This window comes from Hemibagrus wyckioides, linkage group LG06 (assembly GCF_019097595.1).
Source record: "Hemibagrus wyckioides isolate EC202008001 linkage group LG06, SWU_Hwy_1.0, whole genome shotgun sequence".
Lineage (NCBI taxonomy): Eukaryota > Metazoa > Chordata > Actinopteri > Siluriformes > Bagridae > Hemibagrus > Hemibagrus wyckioides.
Window position 1 is genome coordinate 21,253,014 of NC_080715.1, and position 14,089 is coordinate 21,267,102.

General features: G+C 39.0%; 1 protein-coding gene across 1 annotated transcript in view; it reads right to left on the reverse strand.

Annotated features, from left to right (window-relative positions):
• Positions 1-11,321: 11,321 nt before the first annotated feature.
• The window catches only part of slc49a4 (solute carrier family 49 member 4), a 40,526-nt gene continuing 37,758 nt past the window's right edge, over positions 11,322-14,089 (reverse strand). Inside the window, exon 9 of the mRNA XM_058391580.1 lies at positions 11,322-13,323. Coding sequence (XP_058247563.1) covers positions 13,208-13,323 — 116 coding nt within the window. The 3' untranslated portion in view covers positions 11,322-13,207. The remainder of the gene's footprint in view (positions 13,324-14,089) is intronic.

Below are 14,089 nucleotides of genomic sequence, written 5' to 3' on the forward strand. Positions count from 1 at the left end.
CAGAACTCCTCCAAGTCTTTGTAAAATCCAATTTAAAACTTCATTCACATCTATTACGTGACCATGCTGTTTAATTCGGGCTCTAAACTACTAGTTTTGGAGGTTTCCAACATTACTGCTCACTAATTTTATTGTTACAGCTTTAAACTTACCTTCCAACTGTGGTATTGCATCTGATCCAACTGCAAAATATCGCATTTATGAGAATGCACTGCGACTGTGCAGAGATTTAAACTGTTATCCTGCTATACTGATGTCATGAGTCATATTACGAAATGGCTCTATAAAAATCAAGTGTTAATTTGCAGCTGTATAACAAGGCCTGGAGTGCGCTGTGATTTCAATTTACCGCCTACACTATGAGGCTCTGCAGTGTATCACATTCACTAAGGCATGGTGTGTCTATTTCTGTTTAACGAGAACAAATTATTGGTCTCAATAAAATGCATTTTATATATAGGAATATGACACCCATTATCTATTTTGAAATTCTATTATAAATTCTAAAGATGCGATCTTATTATTCCCACTCTGACCTCTGGTGTTTAACAGGCAAGGAGCAAAAGCTGATGAAATGAGACGCTTCATCCCCACGAGGCTCGGTGCCGTTCTATGCAACTGACCCATTGGTACTGTTAGATATGTGATGTAGACTGTAATCACTGCCTTTTAGACACTGTGAATTTTTTGGTACTCTATATTTTTGTATATTGTACATTGTAAATGATAATAAACCATGATGATGACTCAACCTAGCTGCAGTTAACTCATCCTTTTCAGCTCATACATGGGGTAGATTCCGCTCTCTTTCCGACGGTGAAAGAAAAGTGTTTTCATGCTGGCGCAGGATCTGCTTTTGTGTTTCTGTAGCCAGTGTCAGCCTGGGTATCGCACAGTCCCATTTGTTTGTGCTGGGATTTGCTTGGCTGGCTGGCATGAAGGATATCAGACTCCAGTGCTGACAAAACTTGCAGATCTGTCACATTCCCTAAGTGAGAAAGGAGCCCTCTGCAGGAATAAATGGCCGTCAGAATTTGCATCCATCTGTAGTTGGTAGACATCATCCTTAAGACCTTCCGCTTTCACATGGATCTCTTCCATCAGTCTTCATGTATATTACACTGAGCTGTGCAAACCTTAGTTACACTGAGGATAAATCATTTTTTTGATAAACGATTATTGTTGGATCAATGTCATCGTTTCATCTTCGGTAATCCTGGTCAGGGTCATGGAGGAACCAGAGGCTGTCCCAAGAACGCTGGCAGTAAGGCAGGAATACACCCTGGCTCCATGCTCACACACACATTTACTGTAATTTAGTATAGCGAGTTCACAAGAAGAAACTGATGAACCTAGAGGAAATGCATATGGACAAAAGGAGAATATGGGAAAACACTGCATAGGCAAGATTGCCACAATGAGGCAGGATTGAATTGGGAATGCTTGAACTGTGAGGCAGCAATGCTATCCACTGTAGTGTCATGTGCTACTCTTTAAATTATTATTATACAATCCCATTAATGGTTTTAATAGGACTGTATATGGCCACAAAAAGTGGCAGTGATAAAATAACCTGCCCTTTACAGGTGACAATGGTGTTTGTAGGCATTCAAGTACTTTTACTCAGGAAACTGCTTGTGACACTAAGTGAGCAAGCCAATTTTTTCCTCTTTTAGTATTAATGTAGAAATGCTCATTTAGGAAAACAGTCCCTTTAGAAAAACATGACTGAGGTGTTGGGATCATCTTGGGACTTCGGGTTACTCATTTTTCTCTCATTTCCACTGAGGAGAGCGAAAATGAGAATGCAGATCACTCGAGAGAAGATTGAAATCAGACGGGAATTAATCACCATGTCTACTTGCGTGATCTTTCTCAGTTTGTTTTTAATGTGAGACTCTGTAACATCTCTGACTGGGACAGAACTGTTTTTCTAACTGATCAGACTGAAGATATTGTTTTCCCCTGTCTGTGTAGATACAAGGTTAACAAAGACAGACAGCTGCATGAAGGTTTTTGTGAAAGCTGATACCATATTCAGTCAATAGACTCAGCTAAGATTAAAGGCAGCAGAGAGGAGTGATCCCCTGCCGTGTCTTTCTGCAGACAGCTGTGTGGCTGGCTGGTGACTCTGGACCAGGATGCTCAGCTTGCTCCTCTACAATCACTGAGAAATGCTGAAAGTGGGGTTTATTGATGAGCATAACGCTGCATCAATCAGCCACTATCTACTGACAGACTGGCACAGACAGATCACCAGTAGTGTCCTCTCCAGGGGGCAGAACTGGCCTAGTGCCAGTGCAGAGCCATGTCTGAGAGGGAGGAGCAGAGACTCACAGCGATGAAGAGAGGAAGAACAGAGATGGAGGCACTCAGAGAAGACTTGCAGTCGTTCAGTAATGCTGTCACTAGGGGCTGGAGTTTCTTCCAGTTTGATCCCTTGTCAACACAATAGATGTGTTATTATTGCAAAGCCCATTCTGGAACATTCTCCACTGTTGGTTTCTAGGAATTATCATGTGGAGGGCATGCATGTTATATCTACTACCTAAGCTTGCATATGGCCTAAGCTAAAGTAGCCTATTACAAAAATACACTGCTCAGGTATAACATTATGACCCCCTGCCTAATATTGTGTTGGTCCCCCTTTTGCTGCCAAAACAGCCCTGACCCATCACTCACTGTGTATTCTGACACCTTTCTATCAGAACCAGTATTTACTTCTTCAGCAATTTGAGCAACAGTAGCTCATCTGTTAGATCGGATCACACGGGCCAGCCTTCACTCCCCATGTTCATCAGTGAGCCTTGGCTGCCCATGACCCTTTCGCCGGTTCACCACTGTTCATTCCTTCGACCACTTTTGATAGATACTGACCACTGCAGACTGGGAACACTCCAAAATTTACTAGTAAAATATCACAAAAGCATTCAGATTTTTGTATTCTATGAGCATGTGTGTTAATGAATCAGACAGAGTTGGTGTTGATTAATAGGGCAGTAGTGGCTCAGTGGTTAAAGGCTCTGGGTTACTGCTCAGAAGCTCAGGGGTTTAAGCCCCATGACTGCCAGGCTGCCTATGTTGGGCCCTTAACCATATCTGCTACTGTATCGTGACTGATCCTGTACTCTAACCCCAAATTCCTAACAAGCTACAAGAAGTAATAATAACCTATTCATTAATGTGAACCATGAATGCTATACCATGCAATTATCTAGTGAGTAGGTTACAAATCAAGTTATTTGTTTCAATTGCATGCATGAATGTAATGTGAAACTAGAGAAAAATTAGTGAAACTATATTCCATCCATTTATTCCATTCTCTGCACTACATGAGCCACTGAGTTGTGGGGAACCTGGACCCTATACCAAAAGATAGCTCAGGGCAAAAGGGAGGGTACACCCTGGACACCCTGGCAGATATAATTAGAGATGCCAATCAACATACAATCAATGTCTTTGTACTAAATAAACCCTCAAGGCACAGAGAGAACATGCAAACTCCACACACACAGAGCAGAGACAGTAATCAAACCCCCAATCCTGGAGGTATGAGACAAACATGCTAAACACCAGGCCACTATGCCCCCTGCGAAACTATATTGTTTCATATAAACTTTATATTAATGAATCCCAATCAATTTAAAACAATTAATACAACAAAGATTATATGTGCAATTAGGACAAAAGAAATGCTCTTGTGTTACAGGAGGAAGCGTTAATGTGTGTGTACAGTAGCTGACTTACTGCAAAAGTTAAACTGGCAGATGAAGTGCTCTTTAACTGTTTGATGTCATTTTGACATTTACAGCTCTTTGCCTTTTAGGGAGTTATTGACTGTGCCATGAACACCCTTGGTAATTTACAGCTGATTAGCATTTATCAACAAGCTGGCAGGAATTTATAGTTCAGTTTGACTTAGAAAAAACTTAACATGCAGCTTTACTAAAGACTGATAAATGAAACCCATGTGGATGTGTTATAAATTTTCTCCAACTTGTTCACCATTTCCAAACTGTTTCATATTTTTTGAACAGCTGTTCAGATGTTCTGAGCCCTACACAACCTGATTACTTGGTCAATCTTTGTTCATTTTTAATAACATTTCTGTTAGAAGCTCTGCAGATGTCACATACTGTCTTTTTCAAATCAGGTTTGGAGACAGAGACAAGTTTGATTTTCTGTAAACTTTTCCTTGTTTTCAATTGTTGTCTTGTTGCAGGACACAACATGTTCCTTTTATTTTTTTAAACAGGTGGCTTAAGGGGCACAAACTTTGACTCAACTTTAATCTAGCTCTTCTAATACTATCTGATGAGATGTCTGATGCATGACTTTGACCATGGAGGATCAATCATAACAAGTTACAGATACACTGCCACAGGGGCTCTAGTTCATGGTTTGTAGCATGATCTAGCTCCTTTTTGTAATTGCTTTCGATCCTGTCTTCTTGAGTTCTCTCCTAGACTGGATAGGTAATGGAAAGCATCTGATCAGCATTATGCTCTTGCTCGCTTTGTGATGTGTGCAAACAAAACTGATAAGCTTTTGATTTTAAGAGAGAGCAAGAGAGAGAGAGAGAGAGAGAGAGAGAGAGATGGTGAGACACATGTGAGCATATTTAAAAGTCCAGGAGATTATAGAGTTTCATATATCAGCGGCTGAAATGGATTTCATTTAGGAGCCTATTACACTTCTGAGGAAGGGAAATAACAGAGTTGTAATGTAACAGATATCTGGAAATCCCTTTTGTCACACTAACCAGGTTTGATTGCTGTGAAGTAAACTAATTTATGAGGAAGAATCTTTTTCAGGACTGGTATGCAGCCGTGACCTAGCATGAAATAAAAGTATAATCAGCACATGCCTTTTCACATTTCATTTACTGTAGCCATGAATGCAGCTGTGTACTACTATAATGCCTGTTACTAGGCTACACTGTCACATTTTCTAACCTACCTGGTTCTCATTAGTACAACATCTGCAAGCACAGATATTCTATCCTCTATAATTATCGCTATCGCTATAAATTTTCTTGGTATACTACCTGTATATCACTTTACCATTGTATCCTCTTTAAACACAGTAATTGTATTTGAGGAATAAATCACAATGATGTGTGCTGTTTGGTGGAGTGATATGATCGCTGTAACAGAAAACGTACAGCTTTATTCCTGACTGTTATAAAGCTCTGACACTGGAGACTCCTTCCTTCATTAATTGTTACATAAACATGTATTTACACAATGCTTGACACTATCAATGGTATGATACATTTCATTAAAAAAAATCCAACAATGAAAATAACTTTATAACAATTTTTCTCAAGGTCAGTGAAATTGGATGCGCTTGAGCTGAAATAAAATGCGACTGCGTAGTTCTGTCTCATTAGCATGTGTGGAGGAGGGCCAATTCTGTTATTGGCTACGAGTGTATGACAGGGAGAAATGGGTACGAGGCAGTGACTGGGCAGTGATATAGTGGGCTTTTTCCAGCGCTATTCCCATTAATGAAAGCAAGAGGAGGCCAAATGATGTTAAATGACTACACTGTGCAATGAATTTGGAACTAAAAGGCACCTCCATTTATACAGCTTGACCCAGAAAAGAGGGATAAAAATCATCACTTCACAAGAATCTCATTTGGGTCAACCTAAATTATATTTGTTTAGTGAGGTATTGATTTCAAAAGCATTTTATCTTTTATTTAATCCACATCAATATGATGTGGATTGGGTTTTACACCGTGAACTATATAGTGAACTACATACAAGAGAGAAATATAGGAGACTACAAAACAATGCAAGAAAATTATACAGCGGGTTCTTGGACCCTTTCTATGGTCCATCACTCTGCCTTAGCAAAGATGCTCTTGTAATATTTTTATTAACCCAAGGTAAAATGGCACTGACAGTATGCATGCTGAATAAGACATTTTGCATTGCAAAAAAAAAAAAAAAAATGATTAATTGTCAAAACTCTCTGAAAGCTGAAAGGCCAAAGATTTCACTTGGGATCACTTCCTGACATGCTGAGTATAAGAGAGTGCTGACTAAACAAAGTTTAACACTGTTAAAATGATTAATGTTTTTTTTTTAACCCATTCCAAGATCACGACAGAGAACATGCTCACTCATAGCTGCAGTAGCTTTATATATATATATATATATATATATATATATATATATCTCCTCCTTCAACCTGGACATCAAATTTTTGGTTGGTAGTTAAAACTGGAACCTGTTGTACATATTTATTGGTTCCTCCTAACCCCAAATAGCTAGAAGAAATCTAAAATGCAAGCCAAACCAAAGCTTGGGTCTTAGGAGGTTATATATATCAGGACAAGGGTGAGTATACTGTTTGTAATAATGATCCTACTGTAAATCCTCAACTGATTCCTCAGTAGCTGCTGCATTATATGCTGCTGCTGGTTACTGTGAAATGTTTCATCCATATTGCAAAGTGACAAATGCAGTTGAGGTAAAGTATGTCTACTGAGAGAGTGGGTCTACCTTGAGCTGTAAATCACTTTTAACGATATTTGTTTTGATACATAATACTTCTGTTGCAACATGAACTTGATACTCTTCCATCCCACTATACATTCACAGGAAATAAAATCCTTTTGCAACACATACAGTGCTACAAACTTTCCAGAATACCTCAAAGACCTGGCATTAGGAAATCTGCTCAGGGTTGGTCATTTGAAACAATGGCAGGTGGTTTAATACACCAATGCTATTAAAAATGATAAAGTATTAAAAAAATCCTAAGTACCAAGAAATCATGTTGTAGTTTAGCACATTAACTGAAGGAATTAATCTATTTGGGTTTAATAATTCATTTAAAAACCTGGCTGCATTCAGCATGAAAAATCCTGTAGATGTAGTCAAGCTTTAAAATGTTAATATCATTCCATGTAAAGGTTATTAAGCAGCACATGACATGGCTGTAGATCACAACAAAATCCATCTGTACCCATTTTTAATTCTGGCATTGTGTCAGGCACGCAGTGTTTCTGAAGGTGAATTGAATGCTGATCCTCACACTGAATTCCTTGATCCTGAATTAAATCCATTCCAGCTCTGAGGGAGATGATTTTTGGTTTTTATAGTATGCCAGTCAGTCTTTCTCAGGAGTTTGTTTCTTACTGAGCTACAGGTAAATCTGTTCCTGGAGCCATGACAGTCCACCAGAGCCACTTGAACAAAATACTCTTGTTTAAGTGAAAGAACACTCAGTGACAGACTCTTCATCACTCTGCCTCTTCCCTCACAAAGAACACTTTAAACATGGCTAGTCTTGGAAAAACTGACTATGAGGGCCAACCTGTCAGCCCTGTGCTGAAACATAGGTATTTAACATTATTAGATGTGGTCTCTGGAGGGCCATGCTGCAGTGCAAAGAGGCCTGCAAAGATTTATGAGGCTGCTGTAAATTTATCTCGATCTAGTGGAGTGGAGAACAACGGCATTCTTGCCAATGACAAACGCCCACCTGCTTGGCTAAGCCTCTAGTCAATGCTGCACTGACCTGCTTCTCTCCATCTCTTTCCTCAGCTGAATCAACAACAACAGATGTTGGGAGTAAGGGTTTTTTCTTTACACCTGCTTTGTGCTCTTTCTCTGAGTTATCAGCTCTGTTTCCATATGCTTTATGAAGCAGGAAATACAAGAGGTGTTGAAGTAACACAGCTTGTGGTCCATCTGAGTGTCACATTCACAGCAACCCATCCACCTACTCTCACACACACTCAGCTCTGTGAAGCAGAGCCACTGGTCTACATAGGGCAAAATGTGACAACGGGCTACGAATGTTTGACGTCATTGTGGTTGAGGACAGCGTCTACAGCAGCTGCTCTGGCAGAAGTGTATCACAGCTTGGCACCCGGTTTCTATAGGGACAGGTTAATGGAGCCAGTGACTCCTGTCCCTTTGACAGCTCCAGGCTGTGTCTTTCACTATCCTACCACTTTTAGAACCAAACACAGACCAAAGTAGTAACTTCTGACCGGTCAGCTACTAATGCATGCATTCTGAGTCTATCCGAAAACCCATTTCCACTATTTCTACAAGTCTATGTATCACATTTACAAGCGAACAAAACTAGCATACATATTCACCGTCAAACACAAAAGACACAAAGGATCAAAGGAAGCCTTTCTCGTTTGGTCTCTTGCATGGAGAGTAACATGAGCTCGCATCGGATGAGTCAGAGAGGCACTTGCAGGAGGGAAGATACTCCCAGAGCACCAGCACAGTCTATCAACTTAGTGAAACCTTCCAAAATGTAATATGTATTAACTGAAGAGTGCAATGGAGTTGCCATGCAAGACTTACACTACCAACCTTCCACAACAACAAAATTAATGACAAATGAAAGTCTACAGGAATCACCAAATGATCAAGGCCAGTGTTCCTGGTTGTGGCATTTTCATCCATCTGGATCTTATAACCAGTTTAAGTCTCTAAGACATGCTGCTTCGGTTAGGTCATGTCTCCCCATATTACTGTTGCACAACTGAGTCCAAAAACTGATGTCTGATAGACCCCAGATTTGATTTCCGAATGAAGAAAGAGTGAGGATGACTGAAGACTGAGAGTCATTTAGAATGGTGAAGGGCATGAGCACATCATCCGGCTCTCTTTAAGCTCCAGAATGATGGTTAGTGCTCTAGAATGTTCTTTCTTTTATCTGATGAGTGCAAACTGGGTTTTTTTCAGACAACAGAGTCAACACCTAAAATGTGCTAGATTTTGTGAGCATGTTATACTTTGCTGTTACCTAGAATTATTGACATGCTTTGCATAAAATAAACATCACACACAATAATTAAAAATCCATTAGAACTTAGAAAACTCTTTGCTTATGCACAGCATCAGCATATTTGGTGACTAAAGGGACTTGGATAGAAGGTAAAGAAAAAGAAATCCGATACCTGTAGAATATTTAGGTGGATCATTGATGTTGTGAAACTGTCTTGTGGCTGGTGGTTAGGGACTCTTGTGAAGACTGATAGCATCAGATATTGTGCTAAGTACCAGAATATTTTCAGCCCAAAACCTGGTTGTCTCTACCTTGGGTTTCAGACTTGGCCACAGATAATCATTTCAATGATGAGTCTTCATAGAGCCAAATTAACGAGGAAATGGTTATAGAAACACAATATCAGTGTTTTGCAGTGACTAGCTCTGGATTTCAAACTTCCTGAAATGAAGACAAACATCCAGGATGCACAAAGCTAAGAACAGAAATGAGGTTAAAAGTTACGAATGGAGGACCTTCCTTGAAAAGAAATACATTGACATTACATTTTCTCTTAGTGTCCAGAAAAAAGAAACCTGTCACACAGAACTGCCAGGTTGATGCTGGTCCATTATTTAAAAGCTTCTTCACAGTCCCTGGATTTAACACAGAAAAACAACCACATTCATACGCTTCGGATTTGACAGGAAGTGTTTTACAAGATTCACTGATTGAAGCATTAATAAGTGAAATATGTTTCAATGGTACATGTTTGTGTTTAACAGAAGTGGAAGAATTCTCAGACATCCTGCCAATATTCAGGCAAAAATACAAACAGAAAAACAGCGGCAAAATAATTAAGGGGTATACAAATGTCACTCGGACTGACAGTGACCCCAATTTGCATCAGCAGTTGTGTACAGTCTTCGACAATGCAATTCATGTCAGAACAAAGAACAGAACTGGATGTTACCAAATTGCTTGTTGGTGAATGAAAAATCCTGTTTAAATACACAATCTTCTTCTAGACAGTCTGTCGACACTGACATACAAAAGCAACACCACAACATTCAACAAATTACAGCAAGCCATTCTGAAATGCTCCCAGCTTTAGACCTGCGAGGAAATGGATATATATCATGTCAGTAGACTTGAATGAGAATAACACTTCCATACCATCCTACCCTCCATAAAAGTTAGCAGGCCATGTAGCAGTAATATCATGATTTTATTTCTCCCTTTAATACAGTTTTATTATGGTGTGTGTCATATACGTGACCTGCTAAGTTCCTTCTCTGACTTTGAAGAGCACTGATCAGTAGATTCCGTTACCATTAATCACGATTATTTCTTTAAGTCCAGTATTTATCTAATGTGATCCTACTGAGTAAATATTTCAGTGATGTTACTGATACACAGAGGCAGGTGTTACTCAGTGTGTTGGAATATGTAGGCTATTAAAATGTATTTCACTGAGTTCTTTGATAGAGCTGTTTCATCTTAGAAGCACAATCACTGTACATCTGTTTTTCACGCCTCATTGCCAGTTTGAAGAATAAGGCAAACGTACCCACAACTCCATTATTTCTATTTTTTGAGATTCATTACTTAATTCAACTTTAGGAACCTCTTGAACCTTTAGGGTTGTAGTGAATCTGGTTCCTCTCCCAGAAACACTGCCTGTGAGGTGGGAATACACTCTGGATGGGATGCCAGGATGGAAATCCCAGCGCCATGCATACATACACATTCATAACTAGGGGCAATTTAGAATAGCCAATCCACCTACTGGTATGTGTTTGGACAGTGAGAGGAAACTATTGTGAGAGAAATTATTCTGCAACTCAGAATAGAACCAGGAACCTTGAAGCTGTGAGGTGGAAATACTACCTGCTGTGCTTCTGTGCTGCACATCTTTGAGATATTTCATGCCATTTATATAATGTAAATATATCTTTTGGGATTTATCCTTATATAGATATCACAGCTTTTTTAAAAAAAATAATAATAATTACATAAAAGTTCACAATCAATACATGAATACAACAAGTATTATTATTATTATTTATAATAATAAAATTATAATATTATATTATTATTATTATTATTATTATTGAAATAGAGTCATCTGCTCACACGCTTATATAAGAAACATGCCTAGGCAAGGAATACGAGTGAAAAAGATTAGCATTAATCCCTGCCCTATTGGATAGTGCTCAGGACATTGTGCAGAGCACTTCAGCATGCTCACAGTCTCCAGAGCCTCCAACACAATCCTGATGTCACCCCTGATATCTCTACGCTGTAGTGGGTGCAGAAGGTCATGGAGTTCGTACTGGCTCCAGTACAGTGAGCTGACATATCCACCACAAGGTTTCAGTTCAGGGAACTAAGAGTCCTTTTAAGAAATGTGTGAGTAGCCTGTGAGCTTTTATGATGACGTTGTAGATTGCTTTCATTACTATGCACACAGATTAGACAACATTTTCCTCATCAGCCTGAGAAAAACTCTAAACATTTCCTACTGTACACATCACTGGGTCAGTAATATGGAGGAGAAAATGAGGCTTGTTCTTTCAAAATGTGTTTTTAATAAGGTGCTGAAAATCACATACATATACAGAATCTGGAACAAAGACAAGGACAAGAATATCCAGATCCCTAAAATTCCCACTGATTTAACATTAAAATGAACAATAGTACAGGACCACTGGGTGTGTCTGAAATGCTGTTCTTCAGTACAGAGAAGAAAGAAGGGCAAAATTGCACTGGTCACTGCTAATTAAGGCAACCTTTCACAGCGGGTTAACACACAACCCCTTTAATACATAAAAAGACAGAAAATCACATCCAGGCAAAGAGGTGCGCAGCTGTGCCTTCCCATAATCCTCTGTGGCACCATGGGGTGGCACCATTGTGGCATGGGGTGGGTAATTATAAAAAAATAAATTAAATAATAATAAAGAAAAATCAGTCAGAGGATAAAAGACAAAAGTTCTTTCACCCTATGGCTGCTGTTGCCAGCTACAATTTCCTTTCATGACTGTTACAGTAAAGCAGTTCTTCAAGGCCCTGTTTAAACCCCACAAAAAACCAACAGATCCATCAGCTGGGTGCCTCTGAAGATTTTCTGGAGTTAGTTATTGTATCCCTTCTGTAAGACAGGTTGTTTTGGCCTTCTTTGGAGACTTTCTTTAATTTGAAGCCCTGGGACTTACTGAACCAAATTACACCTTATAGAAAGCTACAAAAATCCCCTGAAGTTCTTTCTCACAAGGGCTCAGTGGAAAAGACAGTAAAAAGGCTAGGCAGTGAGTGGACAAACCCGAGCTGAAACCGCTTTAAGCATCAGCTTCACATCACTAATAAGTTACAACAGTATGAAAGGATACATAAATGCTCAATAATGATGGAAAAACATTAACAGGAGTCAGCACTAGGCAAAAACAATCAGAAGTCTTCACACTCCCTTGTTCAATTTTAGCTACAGGTCTGTTTTTCAAATATAGTATCCCTTCTTACATGTATGATGACGACTAAGGTCAAGCACTTAAACAGACAAATAATCCATTACACATGTTTTATAATCTGTAAGTGTTACAAAAAAAAAACAAAAAAAAAACTTCTTCATAATGTTTGCACCAATGACACTAAAACAACAACAATAACAGTGAATGTCTATACAGCTGATGCCTACACTGTGCTTGGAGCATGTGTAAAACAAAAGCTTGATGCTCATGAAGACGATGGCACTTGTGTGAATCTGTTCAGAGACAGAAGCCACATGAGCCAAAGAAAAATCTTCTAGAAACTTCTGGACCTGTCCTCGCACTGAACTACACATAAGGACCCTTCTCCAATCACAGGCTTTGAAAGTGAGAGGCAGTTTTAACCCAAGAGGATGTGAAGGAGAAGCAGGAATCATCATTTGCATAATAATTAAGTATAAAGAGGGAAAATGAGCCGGTAGAGAGTAACACGTAGGCCACTTCATGACGGACGCTGTCAAAGGTCATTTACAGTACGACTTCCTTCACTGCTGATGTCATTCAGAATAAAAGAAAACTACTTAGAAGCCTCTTGACAGCCAGATGATTGAGCATGAATAATGATAAATTGATCTCTAAAGGTCTGGAGGTCTCACTACTGCAGGTCTTGCAGGAAACCACCTCAAACTCCTTTATTAGTATCATGTAATGAATGTGCGTCAAAACATTTCCATTAGTTCAAGTAAAAGAACTTTTAAAATCCCCAAAATCTCAAATAATTAATAAAAAAAAAAACACCTACACTACTACTAAGGTGCTGGCTTCTTTTCTTTCTGACAATGCTAATACAAAGCACTGCCAACTACAAACCGTGTAACTTTCTCATTGAAATGAGAGAGATGATGATGCACTTCCTGTGTTCTTGGTGCAAGTAGGTGTCAACACAGTTTTTTTTCCGATGCTACAAGCTGCTCAGACTGATACGAAGACGTCCAGGTAGAGCCGGTCATAGGATTCCCTAAAGAAAAGAATGAGGAGCAGACTGAAGAGGCAGGAACCTGTGAGACACCAGTTCAACCAGGAAAGCTCTGAAACAGAGAGAGAGAGAGAGAGAGAGAGAGAGAGAGAGAGAGAGAGATGACTGATATAATTGAATGTACTCCATATGAAAGACTTTTCTGTTGTTTTTTTTCTCTGATGAAAGCCCTTTATTCCTTATTTCTTCTTCCAGGGAAATAAAAGAGACACCTAACATAACTGAAACAGCAAAGATAATACAGAAGGCTATTAAAGTCTTGGGCTGAAAGAAAATTCTTTGTGACATCAAAGCATAGGTAGATTCAAGAAAAAGTAATCCTTAAAATAAATAACACTGAACAAATTTCATCAAAGATATAACAAAACATGATCTTTACTGCTTTAAATTTATCCTTTTGGATTTAAAACAAAACTAAAGTTACATTGCCAGCATATTTTATATAAAAAAAAATAAATAAATAAAAAGTAGGGCATTAGCCAGCGGTGATGCACCATGTCGTCTACATGTAGTTGGGGCACAGCTTATTTTATTACCACACTGTCAAAATCCATCTATCAGACACAAACACACTCAGTCTAGTGAGGGATCGCAGAAAAGCTGACCTCATAAATATATAATTTTAGAGGTCAGGTAGTAGGGAGAGGTTTACTGACATGCTATAAATGAGAAACCAGAGAAAACAGCAAAGAGAGGATCAATCTAGTTTGTACCATGGCAGTGCTAGAAGCATGCCTAAGTTTGCATTTATTTGCACTATGTTGCTCTTATAGAATGTTGTTTTTGTGGTACTTTAAGGTGTCCTTGAGTGTTGAGTG